This window comes from Rhinichthys klamathensis, unplaced genomic scaffold (assembly GCF_029890125.1).
Source record: "Rhinichthys klamathensis goyatoka isolate OS25496 unplaced genomic scaffold, OSU_Roscu_1.1 h1tg000206l_1, whole genome shotgun sequence".
NCBI lineage: Eukaryota > Metazoa > Chordata > Actinopteri > Cypriniformes > Leuciscidae > Rhinichthys > Rhinichthys klamathensis.
Window position 1 is genome coordinate 1,066,990 of NW_026606731.1, and position 17,313 is coordinate 1,084,302.

At 37.2% G+C, this 17,313-nt stretch overlaps 1 protein-coding gene across 3 annotated transcripts in view; it reads right to left on the bottom strand.

The window, feature by feature from the left end:
* Nucleotides 1-16,642, bottom strand: part of sik2b (salt-inducible kinase 2b) — a 43,714-nt gene extending 27,072 nt beyond the window's left edge. For all 3 annotated transcript variants that reach the window (XM_056263345.1, XM_056263344.1, XM_056263346.1), the window contains exons 1-4: nucleotides 16,215-16,642; nucleotides 12,720-12,836; nucleotides 8,017-8,080; nucleotides 988-1,149 (exon numbers count right to left, since the gene is read on the bottom strand). In XM_056263345.1, the coding sequence (XP_056119320.1) occupies nucleotides 988-1,149; nucleotides 8,017-8,080; nucleotides 12,720-12,836; nucleotides 16,215-16,352 (481 nt within the window). In that variant the 5' untranslated portion in view covers nucleotides 16,353-16,642. The remainder of the gene's footprint in view (nucleotides 1-987; nucleotides 1,150-8,016; nucleotides 8,081-12,719; nucleotides 12,837-16,214) is intronic.
* Nucleotides 16,643-17,313: the final 671 nt, after the last annotated feature.

The following is a 17,313-nucleotide window of genomic DNA, read 5'->3' on the forward strand; positions in this document are numbered from 1 at the left end:
CATGATGAGACAGGTACAAAAATGTTTGAAGTGGAACATAAAAGGCTGATGACCTTTCTTTGAGTGACCCAGCCCCGGCCATCTTCTAAGAGGCTGACTGTGCATCAGTGTGAGGGCTAAAGGAAAAAGGACCTTTAACAAAGCCTTGTGGGACACCCCTCTGTGACTGGCCACTGCATTACTTGCTGTGCAAAACATCACAATCTACCATCATGACAGTGGAGTTTGGGCAGAAAGCAGGTTGAGGTGTCAGAAAAAACTGACAGTGTTTGAATATGTGTGCACATATGTGTGTGGGAAGCTCTCCTTTCACGGAGAGCCTTGGATGGCTGCGATACTCAGCGTCTGGCTCACTTTATATTGCAAATTGCAAATGAACCTTGGTCTGCATGTATGGCTCAGCACAGAATGCACCTGTGTCCTCTAGACGCAAGTCATGGCTTTGCCAACTGAGCAGTACCTGAGTCATCATCCTGAGCATTACAGCTTTGATTATATAAACTGTCCATCACACCCTATAATTAACTATAACTATTAACTCACAAAAATGTAGGTGACAATTTTTTAAGGCAAGGAAAACTCCCCCCAAAAAAGTACCAAACCATTTTGATGAAAAATTTCAGCTGTTTTGTGGTGTTACAAACTTCTAGAAACAATCTAGTCTCCAAGTCAGTGTTGCTGACACGCACATTTTTTTTTTAATTTGTGCTTGTTATTTGTGCATTTACTCAGTTGCACAAATAAAAAGCATTGATAAAACAAACCAAACTAAATTTAATATATTTTATTTGTGCATTTATTATATTATATAAAATTATACAATATATAGTAAAATATAATTCATTATAGCCGTAAAAAATAAATAAATTATATATATAAAAATATAATATAATAAATATAATATATAGCAGATAGCAGTTGTTTTTTTGTATCAGACTAGTAATGGTCCAAACGCAACTTTTGGATAGTGTAACTATGAACTATTACCAGCAATCTTGATGTTCATGTGTCCGTCTAGCAGTAGGTTCTCCGCCTTTAAGTCCCGGTGAACGATGTTACGATTGTGGCAGTACTCAACAGCAGACAGAATTTGCCAGAACTTGCGTCGTGCCTCTGGTTCGCTCAGCCGTCCATGCTTGGCTAGGTAGTCTAAATAAAGAGGAAGTGGGGTTAACTAAACATCACAAAATACACAATCAATTAAACATTCTGCATGGGTACTGTAGTGTAATATGGGTCATAATAAAATGTGACTGGACAAAAAAAAAAAAGAGCAATAATTTGAAAGCCATGACCACACGTTGTACCGGGAAAGGCTCTGGTGGTGTGGTGTGGCTAGTGGCAGAAATTGATGAGCCACAATAAGGAGGCTCTGCGGTGTGTGAGTAGGGTAAACATCCCCCGGATGGTGTAATCATGTGGTCACCACACCCTAGAGTGCTGGGTCAGCCCCTGGGCCTTGGCCCGTGGCCAAACCTACAGTCCTCACACATTCCATTCCATACTCGCCCTGGGATTATTCTGAGGTGGGTTGGCAGAGCGACTGTGTGTACATGGCAACATGTTTAAGGCGTCATTCTCTGCACAAGTTGTTTTTCTAATAGCAGGGGAAAAACAATTTTCAAAAACAGACAGTTACTTATGATTGCAGAATTACCTTGCATAACCTAGTCTAAAGAATAGAGAAGAAAAACATGGGTAACTAAAACAAGTTATATACTTCATTCTATTTACGTCATAAATTTGCTGTGTGATGCATGCATTTTAAAGAATGTATTGTGTGCAAAGAATGCATATTAGATAGCTACTAACTAATTGCATTTGTACAGGGTTCACGTTTTAAATAAATATATATTAATGATATATGATATTTGTATAATATACTTATAATAATATAATACTATTAATAATGATATAATAATAGGGAAGAATTTATTTTAAGGGGGCGTAGTTACACGTTACTACATGCACTTACTATAGTAATAACAGTAAATTATGCATAATTACGCATACGCATTATGCATAAGTAAGTAACTAACCCTAAACCAAACCCTAACCGTAATTCTATAGTAAGTACATGTAGTTCAGAAACTCATTCATTACCAAGTACTTATTTGAGGAAGTACAATTTAACTACTGTATGTCACCTTAAAATAAAGTGTAACCTAATACATTATATACATTGTAATACTACAATAATAATAATACATTTACAGTAATACCAAATGTAAAATTCATTGAGCAAACCAATTAGATAACAGATGCAACATTCTGAAATTGTGCTCCGTTTAAAAAGAATTTTTTAGGAGTATGTTGCTAATCAAAAAGCACACCTGATATAGGAATGTCTCATATTTGTGTCAACTGGCCGGTGGGAATCTTCTCCGAGATAAGGTGTACATACACTCTGCTCTATACCCCTCAACCGTCTGTAATCAACCCCAATAAAGCACAGACTGTGGACTTTGGCCAACAGAACACAATATCAGTCTGGTGCCAGCATACCAGGTACATTGGTGCTTGTTATCCTTGCATTTCTCTTCTTCTGATTAGCCATGTGAGCATGAACAAGATAGACCTGAAAGAGCCTGAGTTGGCCAGCTGACCTAATAAAAGTTGCTTCGACTTTATAAGTTCTACAACTGAATTTTTTCTCCACTGAACCTTACAAACCAGAGAAGCAGTCACACCACAGTTGCATGACAGACTGACTAACTGAAGAGGCACACGAAGAGGAGAAAAAGCATTTCTTCTTCCCAGCAAGATGCATTATCTGAAGGGCTTGTGTACCAGGGGTTTTATAACATGAACTAGCTGAACCTTGTCCTAGCAGTATTGTCACTTACAGATAGGGAATATTAGGTTCAACCTCTTTAATTCCCTGAAATAAAATATCTAAAATATTTTAATAACAACATGTTAGTTTAATAAACAAGGTATTTTAATAATAAAAATCAAATATTTCATATAGTCTGCATATATGCATTACAATAGTTTAAAAGATTTAGAAAAAAAAGCTAAGGACAATACTCCAAAGAATACCATGGTATTTTCTAATTCTTCTTTACTTAGATTTCCATTTATTTTAAGCTTTTTACCATCTTTCTTTTGCTGTGTGAATTTTTTTAAATATAAAAAAATCTATAAACTAATTAAAAAAGATTTCAAAGAGTCTCTCAATTAATGAGGTCATACTAACTACATATATAATAATTTAAAAAATAATTAAGAGTATTAAAAAAATACTATGGTATTACTACTACGGTAAATTGTGGTCATTTTCCGTAAGTGGATTCCTGCACACATATTAAAATAAATTAGACTTTTTACAACATACAGAATACATTTCTTCTGGTCTTGAAACACAAGTATACTCTTTCTAGTGTCATACATTATCTAGACAGGATTTATGAATTTTCCTATACCAGCATTACTAACGCTAAAACCTAAAATTGACAGACTAGGAATAGAGCCTATTACACATATTGAGATTGAGGGTAAAAGGCAGGGATTGAGACGCTGAGGGCAGACACGGGTGTCAAGACTGATCAGCTGACATGTTGAAAAAGAACCTTTTCTCCAGCTCTGTATTTTTCTAAAATATGCATGGCCTACATTTCTCCTCTCCACTTCCAAAATTCAAATCAATGTCCCTTAGCTTTCCCTCTCTCTCTCTCTCCTGCTTTGCCTGTGCGTTTTGCAGCTCCTGCTTATTCGAAGTTGACCCAGTTTCCAGGTCCCTCTAAAGCTTCGGCTCTGATCTGCGGTGCTGGTGGAGCAGACAGGCTCTCGTGGTGGGCTTCTGCACTGCTAAGCTCCACCACGGGGGACCGAACCCAGCACTTCACAACACCAAATGCTGCTCTATCTCTCTCCTCTCTTTTATCCTTGTGAAGATTATCTGATGGAAGTGAGTGCCTGTGTTATGTTAGGATAGCTTAGGTTTAGTGTGAACTAATCACTAATCGGGTTCTGTTTTGTGGGATGCAAGCACACATCACTCGGTCTTAATTTAAAAAAAAAGTATCTTTCATAACTTTGTCTTTATAGCAATGGAACATGCTGCAAATAATTTGCATAATTATATTGTGCAATCAGAGAATCACAAAAGCTGGACAACATGGCCTCTCAGTACTACCAGTAATTATAGGGTAATCTGGACAAAAACTGTCATGCAAGTATTTGTCATGCTATGTTGACAGATCATTTTATGTGTTTTTAGTTTTTTATTTGCTTGACCTCTGCAATCTCATTTCAAGTCTCTATGGGAGTTTTGGCTGTTATCTCACCCTGTAGCACACTTGGGCAGGAACAAGTAATTTGGTTTGCCTCAGCCACGACATTCCTCTTTATATCTCTTTCAAAACAGACGCTGTTGTCACATCCAACACCAGGGTCATGGTGTCCACACAACGTACACCACAACCGCGAGATGGATTTAGCATCACGCTAAATGTCTGTTTGTTGTCTAGTAATAAAGCACAACGTGCTGATTGGTGGCTGGACAAGCAGAATTTCCATGACAAATACATTTATAAAAAACAACATATATCCGAAGCAAAGTCGTAATTTGTCTGTCTACAATGAAAGCAGACATGTTGCACAATGCAGAACAACAGCCAATCTGAACATATTTGATGTTGAATATACAGTTTTGGACTAATAGGATTTAGCTTTGGGTGGGGCTATATATACAGGCTATTTCCTGTAAAGTGCATCAAAAAAAAAAAAAAACTGAATCCTTAGGGTAGGAACAATTTCTTGGTAGCCTCATAGGTAGGTTTCTTCATATCACATTGCCGTGTACTGTGAAACAGACACTGTTATGTAAGAATAATGTGTGAGGATTATGTGAGTTTTCACAGGTGGTGAACAGCAACTGCTGCTACAAAGTCAAAAGGATCAGTCAGTGGAAGTGATGTAGTCTGCTCTTAGAACACTTTCAAGAATCGCCAACAAGGGATTTTTAAATAGTTCAACTAAAAAAATTCTGTAATCATTTACATCCATGTTGTTCCAAACCCACATCACTCTCTTCTGCGTGAACAGGATTCTCCTGCCTACTCTTTTCAATATAATAAAAGTGAATCACTATAGTGATGACAATCACTATTTGCTGTTTGTTAGCTCTATAACAGGCAAACCACAGCATTTTAATCACAATCTAAACAAAGATGCTACATTCATGTAGCATGAGCAGTTGTTTTTGATTTAGAGCAAAAACAGACTTCATATTTGTGAAATTATGCAACATTAAAACATACCTGAACAAAACAAAAACAGCAGACAGATTGAATGAAAACAAATTCACTCTCTGACAGTAGGTGGGGCTTATGGAACAACAGCTGTTTTTTATAATCACTACTTTATACAGAGGTAAGAGGAAAAAAAAGAAAAGAAAAGACAATCAGTTCCCTTAAAGGATTAGTTCACTTTAAAAAAAACTTTTGCTGATAATTTACTCACCCCCATGTCATCCAAGATGTCCATGTCTTTCTTTCTTCAGTCGAAAAAAATTAAGGTTTTTGATGAAAACATTCCAGGATTTTCTCCATATAATGCACTTTGCTGGGCACCAAACGGTTCAAGGTCCAAAAGACAGTTTCAGTGCAAACTGCAAACTGTTCAAATGGCTTTAAACGACACCAGACGATGAATAAGGGTCTTATCAAGCGAAACGATCGCTAATTTAAAAAAGAAATAACAAAGTTTAAGTTTTATAAGCTCAAATGCTCGCCTTGCTCTGTTCTGTGTGACTCTCCTGTTCGAACTCGTTCATCAAAATGAACGAATCTTTTTCCGAGTCAATTTGTTCATTTCGTTCATTAAATGAACCAAATGACTCGAAAAAAGATTTGTTCATTTTGATGAACGAGTTCGAACAGGAGAGTCACGAACGTGCATCACAGAACAGAGCAAGGCGAGCATTTGACATTATTAAACTTAAACTTTGTTATTTATATTTGAAATGACCGATCGTTTCGCTTGATAAGACCCTTATTCATCGTCTGGAATCGTTTAAAGCCCTTTAAACAGTTTGCCTTTTGCACTGAAACTGTCTTTTGGACCTTGAACCGTTTGGTGCCCAGCAAAGTGCATCATATGGAGAGAAATCCTGGAATGTTTTCATCAAAAACCTTAATTTCTTTTCGACTGAAGAAAGAAAGACATGGACATCTTGGATGACATGGGGATGAGTAAATTATCAGCAAAAGTTTTTTTAAAAGTGAACTAATCCTTTAAGAGATACATTCATATAAACCCCCAATTCAATATTTATATTTTTCTTCCTAGATTTCAAGCATCACGAACCGTGAGCTTGTTGTATCTGGAACAGTATTTTCTTTGCTGGCGTGTCTGTGTTCTCCTCTTTGCGTCCGTCTTCAGAGTGTCCCGTCTCTGGCCTGTGTTAATGTCCTGTTTACAGACTTCTTAATATTTCCACACAAATTACATTTTGGGAAATGATTGCAATGCAGTTTGTGTGCAAGTCCGGAATAGAATTCGGTCAAAATAAAACTAAAAACCGGTTGCCGATCATGTGTTTGCAGCAAAAACAGCCCGGTTCTGATTTAGGCTGTAGCGGGTCATAGGCCATGTCTACACTAAAAAATATCATAAAAGTGATCTATATAACTCCTTCCCTGTTTTCCAATTCTTATAAAATCCTACAATAGTTTTGTAGGAAGAAGAGACTGTCCTAAATTTCTGTCCTAGCTTTCATTGGCATGTTCATGAGAGAAGCAGCAATGTCCGATTTGGGAACAAACTGTTCATTTAAAATGATATTTTTTCCATTTTTGCTATGATAGGGCATTAGAAGCAGTGACAGGAAGTGATAGGAAAGAGGGAAACAGTATTGGAAAAGAACCATGGGCCACTTCCCACAAGGCTATGTTCTTTTCAAATCAGATCTTTTCTAAGATTCGGTTGATCTAAGTTACCTCACTGACTCAATGATTGGTATCAACAGTTAACAGGTCACTTGGAATAGAAGATTAACAGTGAATAATGACCTAAATTTCAGTGTGTTTGTCACACAAATGATCATATGACTTTGAATATAGCAGATATGGACTGTTTTTTGTTAAGCTTTTGCATTTTTTTTGAAGCATTAACACTTCAGTCCCCATTCACTGTAAAAGAAAAGGTGGACCAGTACCTTCATATTTTGCATGAAATTTTCCTTTAATTTTCTTTGACCTTCAGTTTTGCTCTTAGCTTCCAGCTTGTGTGTCAGACACAACAGAACTCCAACGCAACGGAAAGACAGACAGCTGACCCGTCAGAATATGATCATCATTCACTGACACATTTGTTGCTTGTGACCATGATGGTTATTCACACAGTCTGTGTTTGTCACGCCTGAGCTAATCTCAGCCTGACCTTTGTCACTATCATCTGAAACCAAGATGTTAGTCTGAATACACACTTTCTCCATGTCAGTGATATGTGGAATTAGGATATTTCAGTGAAATAAGGGGTAGATCTGGCTGTCATCCTGAATCAACAACAAGAGCAACAACGACGACAACAACAACACTATTGAGTAGTTATGCCCATCCCAAAGTGATAGTCAGCTTTGTGCAAAAAAACAACAACCAAATAAAAACATAAATAAATCGTACAGATTGTAAATTATGTAAATCATCTCATGTAATGCTTTGCTAACCATCTTTTATGCAACATTCAGCCAATAATTTATAGATACTGTGAGTGTTAAGATTTGTTTTTATAGTAACAATTATTCATAATGAGATATTCAATGCATTTGATTTTTATTCTCAAATCATGCATTGTTGCACTTGTGTACTTTGCTTTCACACTTCACGCCACTGAAATTTGCGAAACAATTGTATTGTACCATTGTAAATGTTTGGTACCACAACATTTTTGTGCCAATATACCATGCAACTCCCAATATGAACAAACAATTTTTACAAACGAAATAACATACAAATCAATTGTAATTTGGTCAGTGATGGCTGGTGTGTCATTAATACTAAAAACACTTACCAAAGATTTCACCGTTCTTGGCGTATTCCGTCACAAGGTACAGCATATTCTTGGTCTCCATGACCTGCGTAGGGATGAAAAATAAAATGCATGTTACATGTAAAATCCTCTATACGTCTGTGACACTATGGTAGATGGCCTACATAACTCCAAAATATACATGAAGCACTTAGAGAGTGCAAAAACCATTGAGAGATAAAATGACTGCTACATTAAGATGAAATCTGAAGTATCCCACTGAGTTCACAGTATTATAGTGAAACACACATGAATCAGAGTGGGACGGTAGTTTACTCGTAGCCTCGATTCATAGTGCAGTGTCAGAGCCAACGATGTGTGGGAGGACTCCAGAATTAGCCAAAGCAAACAAAAAGATGAATAGACCTAAATGTAGTGAAGAGAAGTGGCATGCTATAATTCAGAAACATTCAAAGAGTCCCACATAAACACTACCATCGGCCAATTAAACAGTCAGTTAGTTTAGGGTTTACTGATACATCAGCCTCATCTGTACCAAGAGGCTTTTGTGTAAATCAGCCTTATCTGGGCTCAACTTGTAGGGGATTTTCTGCTCTTGCCATTTAAAGGCATTATAGGGTTGACTAATAAAATCAGCAACTAGGCCAGAATATGAATCATCTTTTAAACTCCTCAACTAATTCTCCTTTCCAGAAACTTGTTTTAATGGAAGCTGTGATCTCAGAGCTGTTCAGAACACAATGATCACAAAGCACGTCTTATCCCAATCAGCTGCCAAATAAGCAAATAACTGGAAATAACTCAAATTATCTCATGCGAATAGTTGATTCTATACTAGTTGGCTGTCGGTTTATGTGACAAACTGCCAGTAGTAGTGAGTCACATTAAGTCAAGGGATGGGTCACACTGTGGTCAAAGATAACCGCAAACAAAGTAGGGCTATCATCAATCAATTAGAAATGACATAATATGCCTATTCGAATGTATGGTGTGTAGATTTAGTGCAGTTTGTTTAATTAATTGCACTACATTTATGCATCAACTATTTATCTATTAATATTAATAAAGAAATCACAGTATAGAATACTACAAAATAATATATTTTTTGTCTCATTCTGTGATAAGAAGCCACATAGGATCACAGAAGTGACAGTATTTCAAACACTCGAACTGACGTTATACGGTAACTTGAAATAAAACATGGTATTTAAGCTCATACATTTTTGCATTAATGCTATGCTAAGATAACATGTTATAAATGTAGAAAAATAGAATTTAATAAATATGAAGTATTTAGTATTGAGTATTTAGTGTATATTTGAATATATTAGATATTTAGTGCATTTTTTAATTAAATGCACAACATTTGCACATTAGTTATTCTATTACATTTAATAATGAAACGATATGTGTGTGTTCATATAAACTACAATATATACGCAAATTTAAAGAAAATGTTCGCACTAAATTTTCGTGTTAAATTGACACTGCTTAAAGTTTCAACCAACAAATCATGCTACCTAGAAACCTACATGAATGATGCTTGAAGAATTGATGGCAGTGTGCTTGAAACGCATGTGCACTGCATATGCTCCATCTGATAGGTCCAAAGAAAAAGCTGACATGTAATGCTGCTGATGAATGACGTGTGAATAGAGCCAGATTACCGCAGTAAATATGGAGCATTTGCTGCTGCGTTACATGTACGTGAGGGTGCATGTGCGGAGCAGCTGCTTGGTGTTAGGACCCTGAGCCGTGGCAGATGGGGCAGAGGGAAACCGGGGGTTAGAGATGAGATGGCAGGGCCTGCAGAGCTGCCCTCTGTTTATGATGACTGAAAGGAAATGACTAATTGACCCATGCAGTTTGAGTGGAGTAACCATTGGAAATAATGATACACTATGATTACACGGCAAGGGGCTTGGACTGGTGCCGGTACGTTCTATAATAAGGAAGCGCTATTCACATTCCCAAAAGCCAAAGTGACCTAAAGTCTTACATAATGCTGCAGTGAAGTCACATTGAGGGAGAAGTTATCTCATCATCTAAGTGTTTGTTTGACTTTGAGTCCAGAGTGTGAATGATCCCCTGTTAAAAACAGGCTTTTTCCAGCTGGACAACTTTAATGTTGATCATGTGAAAGTGTACAGTGAAAAGTAGTTAGCCATTAACTTTAGACAAATGGCTGGAGGTAATCTGGCGAAATTTGCTCAGGTAAAATGAGAGAAGTGCATGATATATCATATAATATATGATATATCATGTTTGCTTTGGATAAAAGCATCTAAATGTAAATGATGGCATTTTTTTGTACTATAACCAGTCTTGTGTGTCAATGTCACCTGCGGTATATGTGTGAAGCTGCCTTTCCACTATCTCTGAAATTCACAAATGTTTGTCACATTTTGCCTCTCTAGTGGCATTTGCATGGATCTTTCAAATTAGTTGTTAAACAGCCATTACCCTCTGCTTATTCACCATGGCAAAATGAATGAATAATGAATGTATGATTATCCACTCAAAACAACTGACCACCAATAGCTCTGAAACTTATTTAACGTAAATAATAATTTAACACTTATAAAATAATTATTTCTGAGATAATTATTCATAAGAAATAGTGTTTAAAGAATAACTTGTTCTTCACTAATCTCATAGTTTTGATTAGAATACATCACATCCGGTCTGGTTGTTGCATTCTATATAGTTGTTACAAAAGTTCAAATATTTCAACCCACCCGAAGCTCAGATTGGATCCAAAAATTATATGTGGGCATATGATCGGAACTCCATGCAGGTTAAAATATTTTGAAATAATGGTTTTCTATTTTAATATACTTTAAAGTATAATTTATTAAAGCTGAATTTTCATCAGCCTTTACTCCAGTCTCACAGGATCCTTCAGAAATCATTCTAATATGCTGATTTAGTATCAAATTTTGCATGGAGTACATCAGAAACTGAATGCGCATATTTGTACTGTATCCAGTGTAGACAGCATCTGTGATTAAAATGGGTTCTATTGCATTTGACGTGACGCTCACATCCAGTGTGGGCAAATCTCAGCCATTAAGCGACTGAATGCCAGTGGGTCCTATGGTGCGGTGATGTAAAACTATTCGTCAATGTCTTGTTCTGGAGGAAGTCATATATATAAATGCATTTGCCCGTGTGACATCCCAAATCCCACAATATTCAAACGAGACTTTTTTGGAGCTTGATTAAATCAATTAGGGCTGCCCCTGAACTGATTTTTTTTCTAGTCAACTAGTAGTTGCTCATTTAAGCCATTAGTCGACTAAATTGCACGTTTATATTCATTTAAATACTTAAATATACTGTATACGGAGGAGAATACTAAACCATAATGAGCGTTTAATATAGGAATAGGCGTAATATATCATATTCCACACTCAAGGACAAGCACGCATAAAGCTTGGAGCAAAAGTAAAAATATCAAGGAGACTTTATAATTATTTATTAATAAACTAGTGTTTTCTGTGTCAGTATTGGCTGCAAAGATTATGTTGAGGATGCTGACTCATCTCCACAGTGTAATGTATGCGCTTATATAGAGAGAAATGCAACTTTCATACGGATTACATTAGCAGAGAGTATTTCTTTTTAATTTGAATTGGTTTGTTGTATGAATTGTTTAGAATTGGTTAGACATTTCAAGCATTCTATAGATATATTTCTCATGTCTGTGAGGCAAGTAGCCTATGCTGAGTTTTGGTTCATATGTGACATACTTCAGTTTACGGAAACTGAGACGGCAGAAAGCGCATCCTGTATTTTTTCTTTATTTTACAAAGGCACAATGTTTTTGTGTTATTGTGAGTTTACACAAATACAAGTAGACAGTTTCAAATGATGTATTACTCTTATCTGTATGAGCAAAAATGCCAGAGTATTTTAAGTCGTTTACGCTGTTGTCAGGGAAAAAGGCAAGTGATCGCGTCTGCGCCTCCATGTCATGCAGTAAAGCACGCTATACTTTAGCTTCTACACTCCGCAAAAAAAACTTGAGCTGCTAATTTCGAAGGCTGCGTCCTCTGCAGGTTGCATTTGTCGGCCGCATACGTCATAAAGGATGTCTTATTTCACAATAGTAACAATTATTAAATTGATTGTTATTCCTAGTGAAGCATAAATTGTTGTACTTTCTTAATGACTTTGGAATGTAGTGGTCAGTTTACTGGAATTAAGCAGCCTCAATGACATATGCAGGACACAGGCGAACGTTTGGATTTCCTGCCCAACATACTGTAATTACCAAAAAGAACCACCACAAGGTTTTTTGTTGTTGTTGTTGTTCTCCGACTCTTCTAGTCGACTAACGTTTAGTCAACAATTAGGGGGCAGCCCTAAAATAAATGCTTTCTTTATAATGAGGAGGATATTTTGAGCTATGAAACTAGCGGGATGTTTTAATGATACAAAGACCTCTTAAATGTCAGCAGATCAAGGCAAATTTGATTTCTCATGTCATGATGACCCCTTTAAAGTAAAATCATTGATCATTGTACCAGCTGTTGATTGTCGGTTATCAGCCCAGAAATCCCATATCGGTACATCCTTCTTAAAACCTTACTATTATATCAAGTATTTTATACATTTAGAAGATGCTTTTATTCAAATAAACTTACAAATGTCAAACGTCAACTTAAAAAATCATATAAGAGCCAACAATAATGGAAGCAAATGGCCTGGGCAGGCATTACCTGGTACAGTTTAATTATGTGCGGATGGTCCAGCATTTTCATGATCTGTACTTCACGATAGATCTTCTCCAGGTTTACAGCATCTAGCTGGGTCTTATCAATGATCTTTATAGCCACCTGTAGAATTAAGGGCACAGAGACACACTTTCATTGGTACGGAGCCTAATGCCTCAAGCTACTCAGTGAAATTCATTAGTCTTGTTGCTGTCAGCAGTTTAAGTTGATCCAGTCTTCACAAGCCCCAGCGCTGATCAAAGGCACAATACACACGAGCAAAGCTAATACACACTTAAGTGTCTGGTTAACAGCTTAACTACTGAAGTAGGCTAATGATCCAAATTATCATTTTCATCTTTTGCCAGACAAATGGGAGAAGAACACAAGTAATTCACCATTTCATAACAACTCATACTTTAATCCCCCTTTTGACTGTATAGTAATAATAATGTTCAGGTAAGTACACAGAAGCAGAGAAACCAGAACATATATTCCACAGTTAAAGCTGAAGTCCGGCATTTTTCCTCTTTGTCGCCATCTCTGTTCGAAATCTGCAATTGCAGTCATTCGCGGAATTATCAACTTTACGTGGGTTGTAGTTCAACACCCTCGACACGGCACAGCGCGGATGAACACAGTGTTTGAGGAGAGTGTGCAGCTGTCAGTCACCGCGCCGATGTGGATATTGTCATTCAGAATCACAGATTATTCTTTTTGGAAGTATGACCAACATAAGAATTTTCACCGGGAAATGTCATCTGAACTAGTAAGAAAAATTCACTTTTGTTCTGGTTCTGACATTGCAGTAAATCGCGCTGATTAAATCTAACAATTGCTTATAAGTTATCATTTCACGCAAAACCGTGCAAAGTAGCTATACTATGTTCTCTAATTGTTAATGTTAACAACGTCAGCAAGCATTGCGTGACTACATCATGTAATGTCCTTCCGATATTATCCTTGTTTTCGCATGGGTCCGGTTGCAGTCTCTTTTTTTCTGTAGCCACTCCGAAGTCCGAACGAAGTCTTCTGCATTTTACAGCGGGTGAGTCTCTAGTTGTCACTGATGATGATCGTCGTTTGAACCTTTCTGGATCCGCCATCAAATTGATAAGTTTAATGATATCAAGTGCTGTGAGAAAAGGCTATAAATCTCTACCTCCAACATCCTCACACGCAATATAGCTTATACTAGCCGAGACTCCTTCTTTATGTGTACAGATGTGACGTAATGACGCAAAGACATGCTTGAATCTCCCGCGGAAATCCACCAGTACCACTAAAATTAAAAACATTATTACAAGCTTACCGTTTTGCATCGAGCTAAGGCAAGCAGATAGTTTTGAACACTGGCTGGTTATGTATTTTATCAAATATGTATTTTGGATAATTTTTAACCCAAAAAAAGCTACGGACAGCAGCTTTAAAGACTTTGACCTTTATTTTATATTATTACAATGATATAAAACATTTTTGTTTTGAAGATTTATGGTACCATGGTGGTACTTTAGCATGCTTCCTGCAGTTAGTATAAGTAATATTTACAATGCCAAAGTAAGGCTCAACAATAAGGATTCTTTTGTGTGTGTGTGTGTGTGTGTGTGTGTGTGTGTGTGTGTGTGTGTGTGTGTGTGTGTGTGTGTGTGTGTGTGTGTGTGTGTATAAAACACACAAACAAAATTACATTAATATAATATACAATAATTTAGCACAGTTATAATCAAAAGTTCATTAACACTTGAAAAGATGGCATATGGTGCCAAAAAATTGAATATAATTTATAAAACTGATGCTTTCTTTCACACAATTTCAGAAAGACTACATTATCTTACTGAGATCGGAATCAGCAGAACTTGCAAAACAACAATCAGTATTTCACAGAAATCCAAATGTTTATGTTTGCAAGGCATTAAAACATATGTGCATGATAAATGCATGTAAGAAAATTGGAATGTATTGGACAAGTGACAGTTCTGTCTCCTGGCCTGAAACGCTGACTCCGGGCCAAAATAATGGTAACTGACTGAAAACATTACAGCACATCGCCCCTTATGAATCAGCTGTCATATGTGAATGTGGTTAGTCATTCTCATCGGCAGTAACAGTGATCCAACTGTCCGTTGAAACCATGAACAATGCAGGCAAGAGGCAATAGTGGAGCAAAAACACAAAGCGGTAGACACATGGTACCAGAGCATGTGTATTCTGAAGAGAGCTCAGAGGGAGAACAGAGAAATCACAAAACACAAGAGAGGCTGATGAGAAGCTCTGGGAGCCGAGACGGTGTCGTCCCCACAGAAATGAAGCCGCCTCAAGGCAGCCACTGCAGAGATGCATCAACTCTGTACAACATAATCCTGTTACATATCTTAATTCCCTCACATTCTGCTCCAATGCTCAACTCTACATCTGCACACTTGCAGACAGTTGGACAACCACAGCTCTCAGAGCAAGCATAAATTACAGCTCGACGCTTCGCACCTATAACATCCTGGACCAAAACTTCACTGCAAAGCAACACATTCACAGTGACACAATGTCACCAGAGGTCATGAACCTAGGATTTTTAAAAATCATTTGATAAAGACTGCACTCAAAGAGCAAACATTTTAGAACTTAGTGTAACTAGGAAAATGCTAAATCATTTTTAAAAATAATTTTCTTGACATTTCCCTGATTTCCGTGACCTGTGTCATGCATTTGGTGCTCAGCAGGTTTTCTTTGCAAGGAATGCGAGACTAACATCAGCTCAGGTTTTGTGATGAGACGACATCCATTATCACAAAATCACCCATGTTGCTTATGCAACCACTGCACAACAGCATGGCCCATAAAAGGGCACCAAACCAGCATAATTTCTTGCTATTGTACACAGCCTTTGGCTTTGTCTTTCTTTGACAACTAGTTTCAGACACAATTAGAGCTGACAATGCTTGAATACTCTGCATATTTCCATTGAGGCATTAGGCTGCTGGACGTGCATTTATCAGTGCATGCAAAGCTGCACAAAGACTTCATCTAATTGTAGACTGTAACACTTTGGATCAGAAAAAAAAAACTACAATTTAACTGAAAATGACAAAAATGCTATAAACATGTTATAAACATTCATATTTTCTAGATATAGGTTTGATAATGATTTTATTTTATAATGAAAAACAAATAATTATTCATTTTAATTAATTGAAATATTTTACATAAATGTTGACAAAATGGTTTAAACATTTTTTTAATCAAAAATCAGCCCAGATGAAGTTATAAAACATTCCAGGTGGTTCCTTTAGCAAAACAATGCTGATACAGCTTCAGACAAACAGGTTGTTTGTTTATTACCCACAGATAATAAGTTCTCACATAACTAGTGTCGACCATAAAATAATATTATCAAGCCAGTGTGAGTAAAGCTTCAGAGACTGTAACTTTGTATCCAGTAGTTTTGCAGTGCATACACAAGGGTTAGTTCATATATTTAGGTTAGCTCATATATTCTCAACTCACCTCTGTCTTGGTTATACGATGTCTTGCTAGTTTTACAACAGCGAAATTCCCCTTTCCAAGAGTCCGCTCGATATCGTAGAAGCCCACTCGGACAGGACCCCTGAGCACTGGCTTTTGGTGACAGTCAGCCATGACCATGCTGTTTGTGAAACACTAGGGTTTGGGGTGAGAAGATAGAGACCTGCCACTTGAGCCTCAAGATAACGAGGTCGGCAGAGGCTAACGCGTGTAGAAATGCCAGTGTGCCGGCCACGGTGCTCGCTGACGGTCCGCTCCAGTCTTACCAGGAGAAGCAGAGTGTTTCGGAGCGCGGCGAAGTGTCACGCCACCTCCTCCAATACAATAGAGCTCTAATATTTCATCTGTGTTTGCGAGAGTACACGAGTTGACTGGCAGGAGGCATCATGTTCTCTGGTTGACGTGCATTGACGTCAGAGCCTATGGGGGTATTTGTACAGGGGGCGGGGCTTCGAAGCGCTTCCACACAGTGCCAATTCGTTTCCAAGACGACCAGACCCACCTCTTACGTCAACGGCCAGAGCGCGTCGCTCTCTTTGCTCGAGCGCTGGCTGTGAGTGTGAGGCAACTTTGATAAAGTCTCTCGAGTACTTCAATTTAGTCGAGGAATGAGAGCCTAGGGGGGACGTGCTCGGTATTTGAAGGCTGTGCGTTTTGTTTTTCTCTCTTTATTGTATCTTAATATCAAGTCAGGGCAGGGGTTTCAATCTTTTTAAATTTAGACTGTGTCGCTGACCCCCGATGTGACGATCCTCGTGCGAGGGAGTTTCTATAAATACTGAAAAATCAATATTATAAACAAAATTACATAATTAGGAAAATATTTTCTGTTTAGTTAAAAAATGTTCTACTCATTGTGCTGTACTATAAGATGGATTATTTATGTATTCACACGATTATTTACCTATTTAAAGATATTACATATTCATTTAAAGCTAACATATTATTTATTTTAATCTTCTTATTTATTTAATGTTTTTTTTTATTCTAAACATTTCCACGAACACCCTTTAAGTAGAACCCCACGAACTAAAGGCTTAGTTCACCCAAAAATGAAATCCTGTCATAATTACCCTTTTCC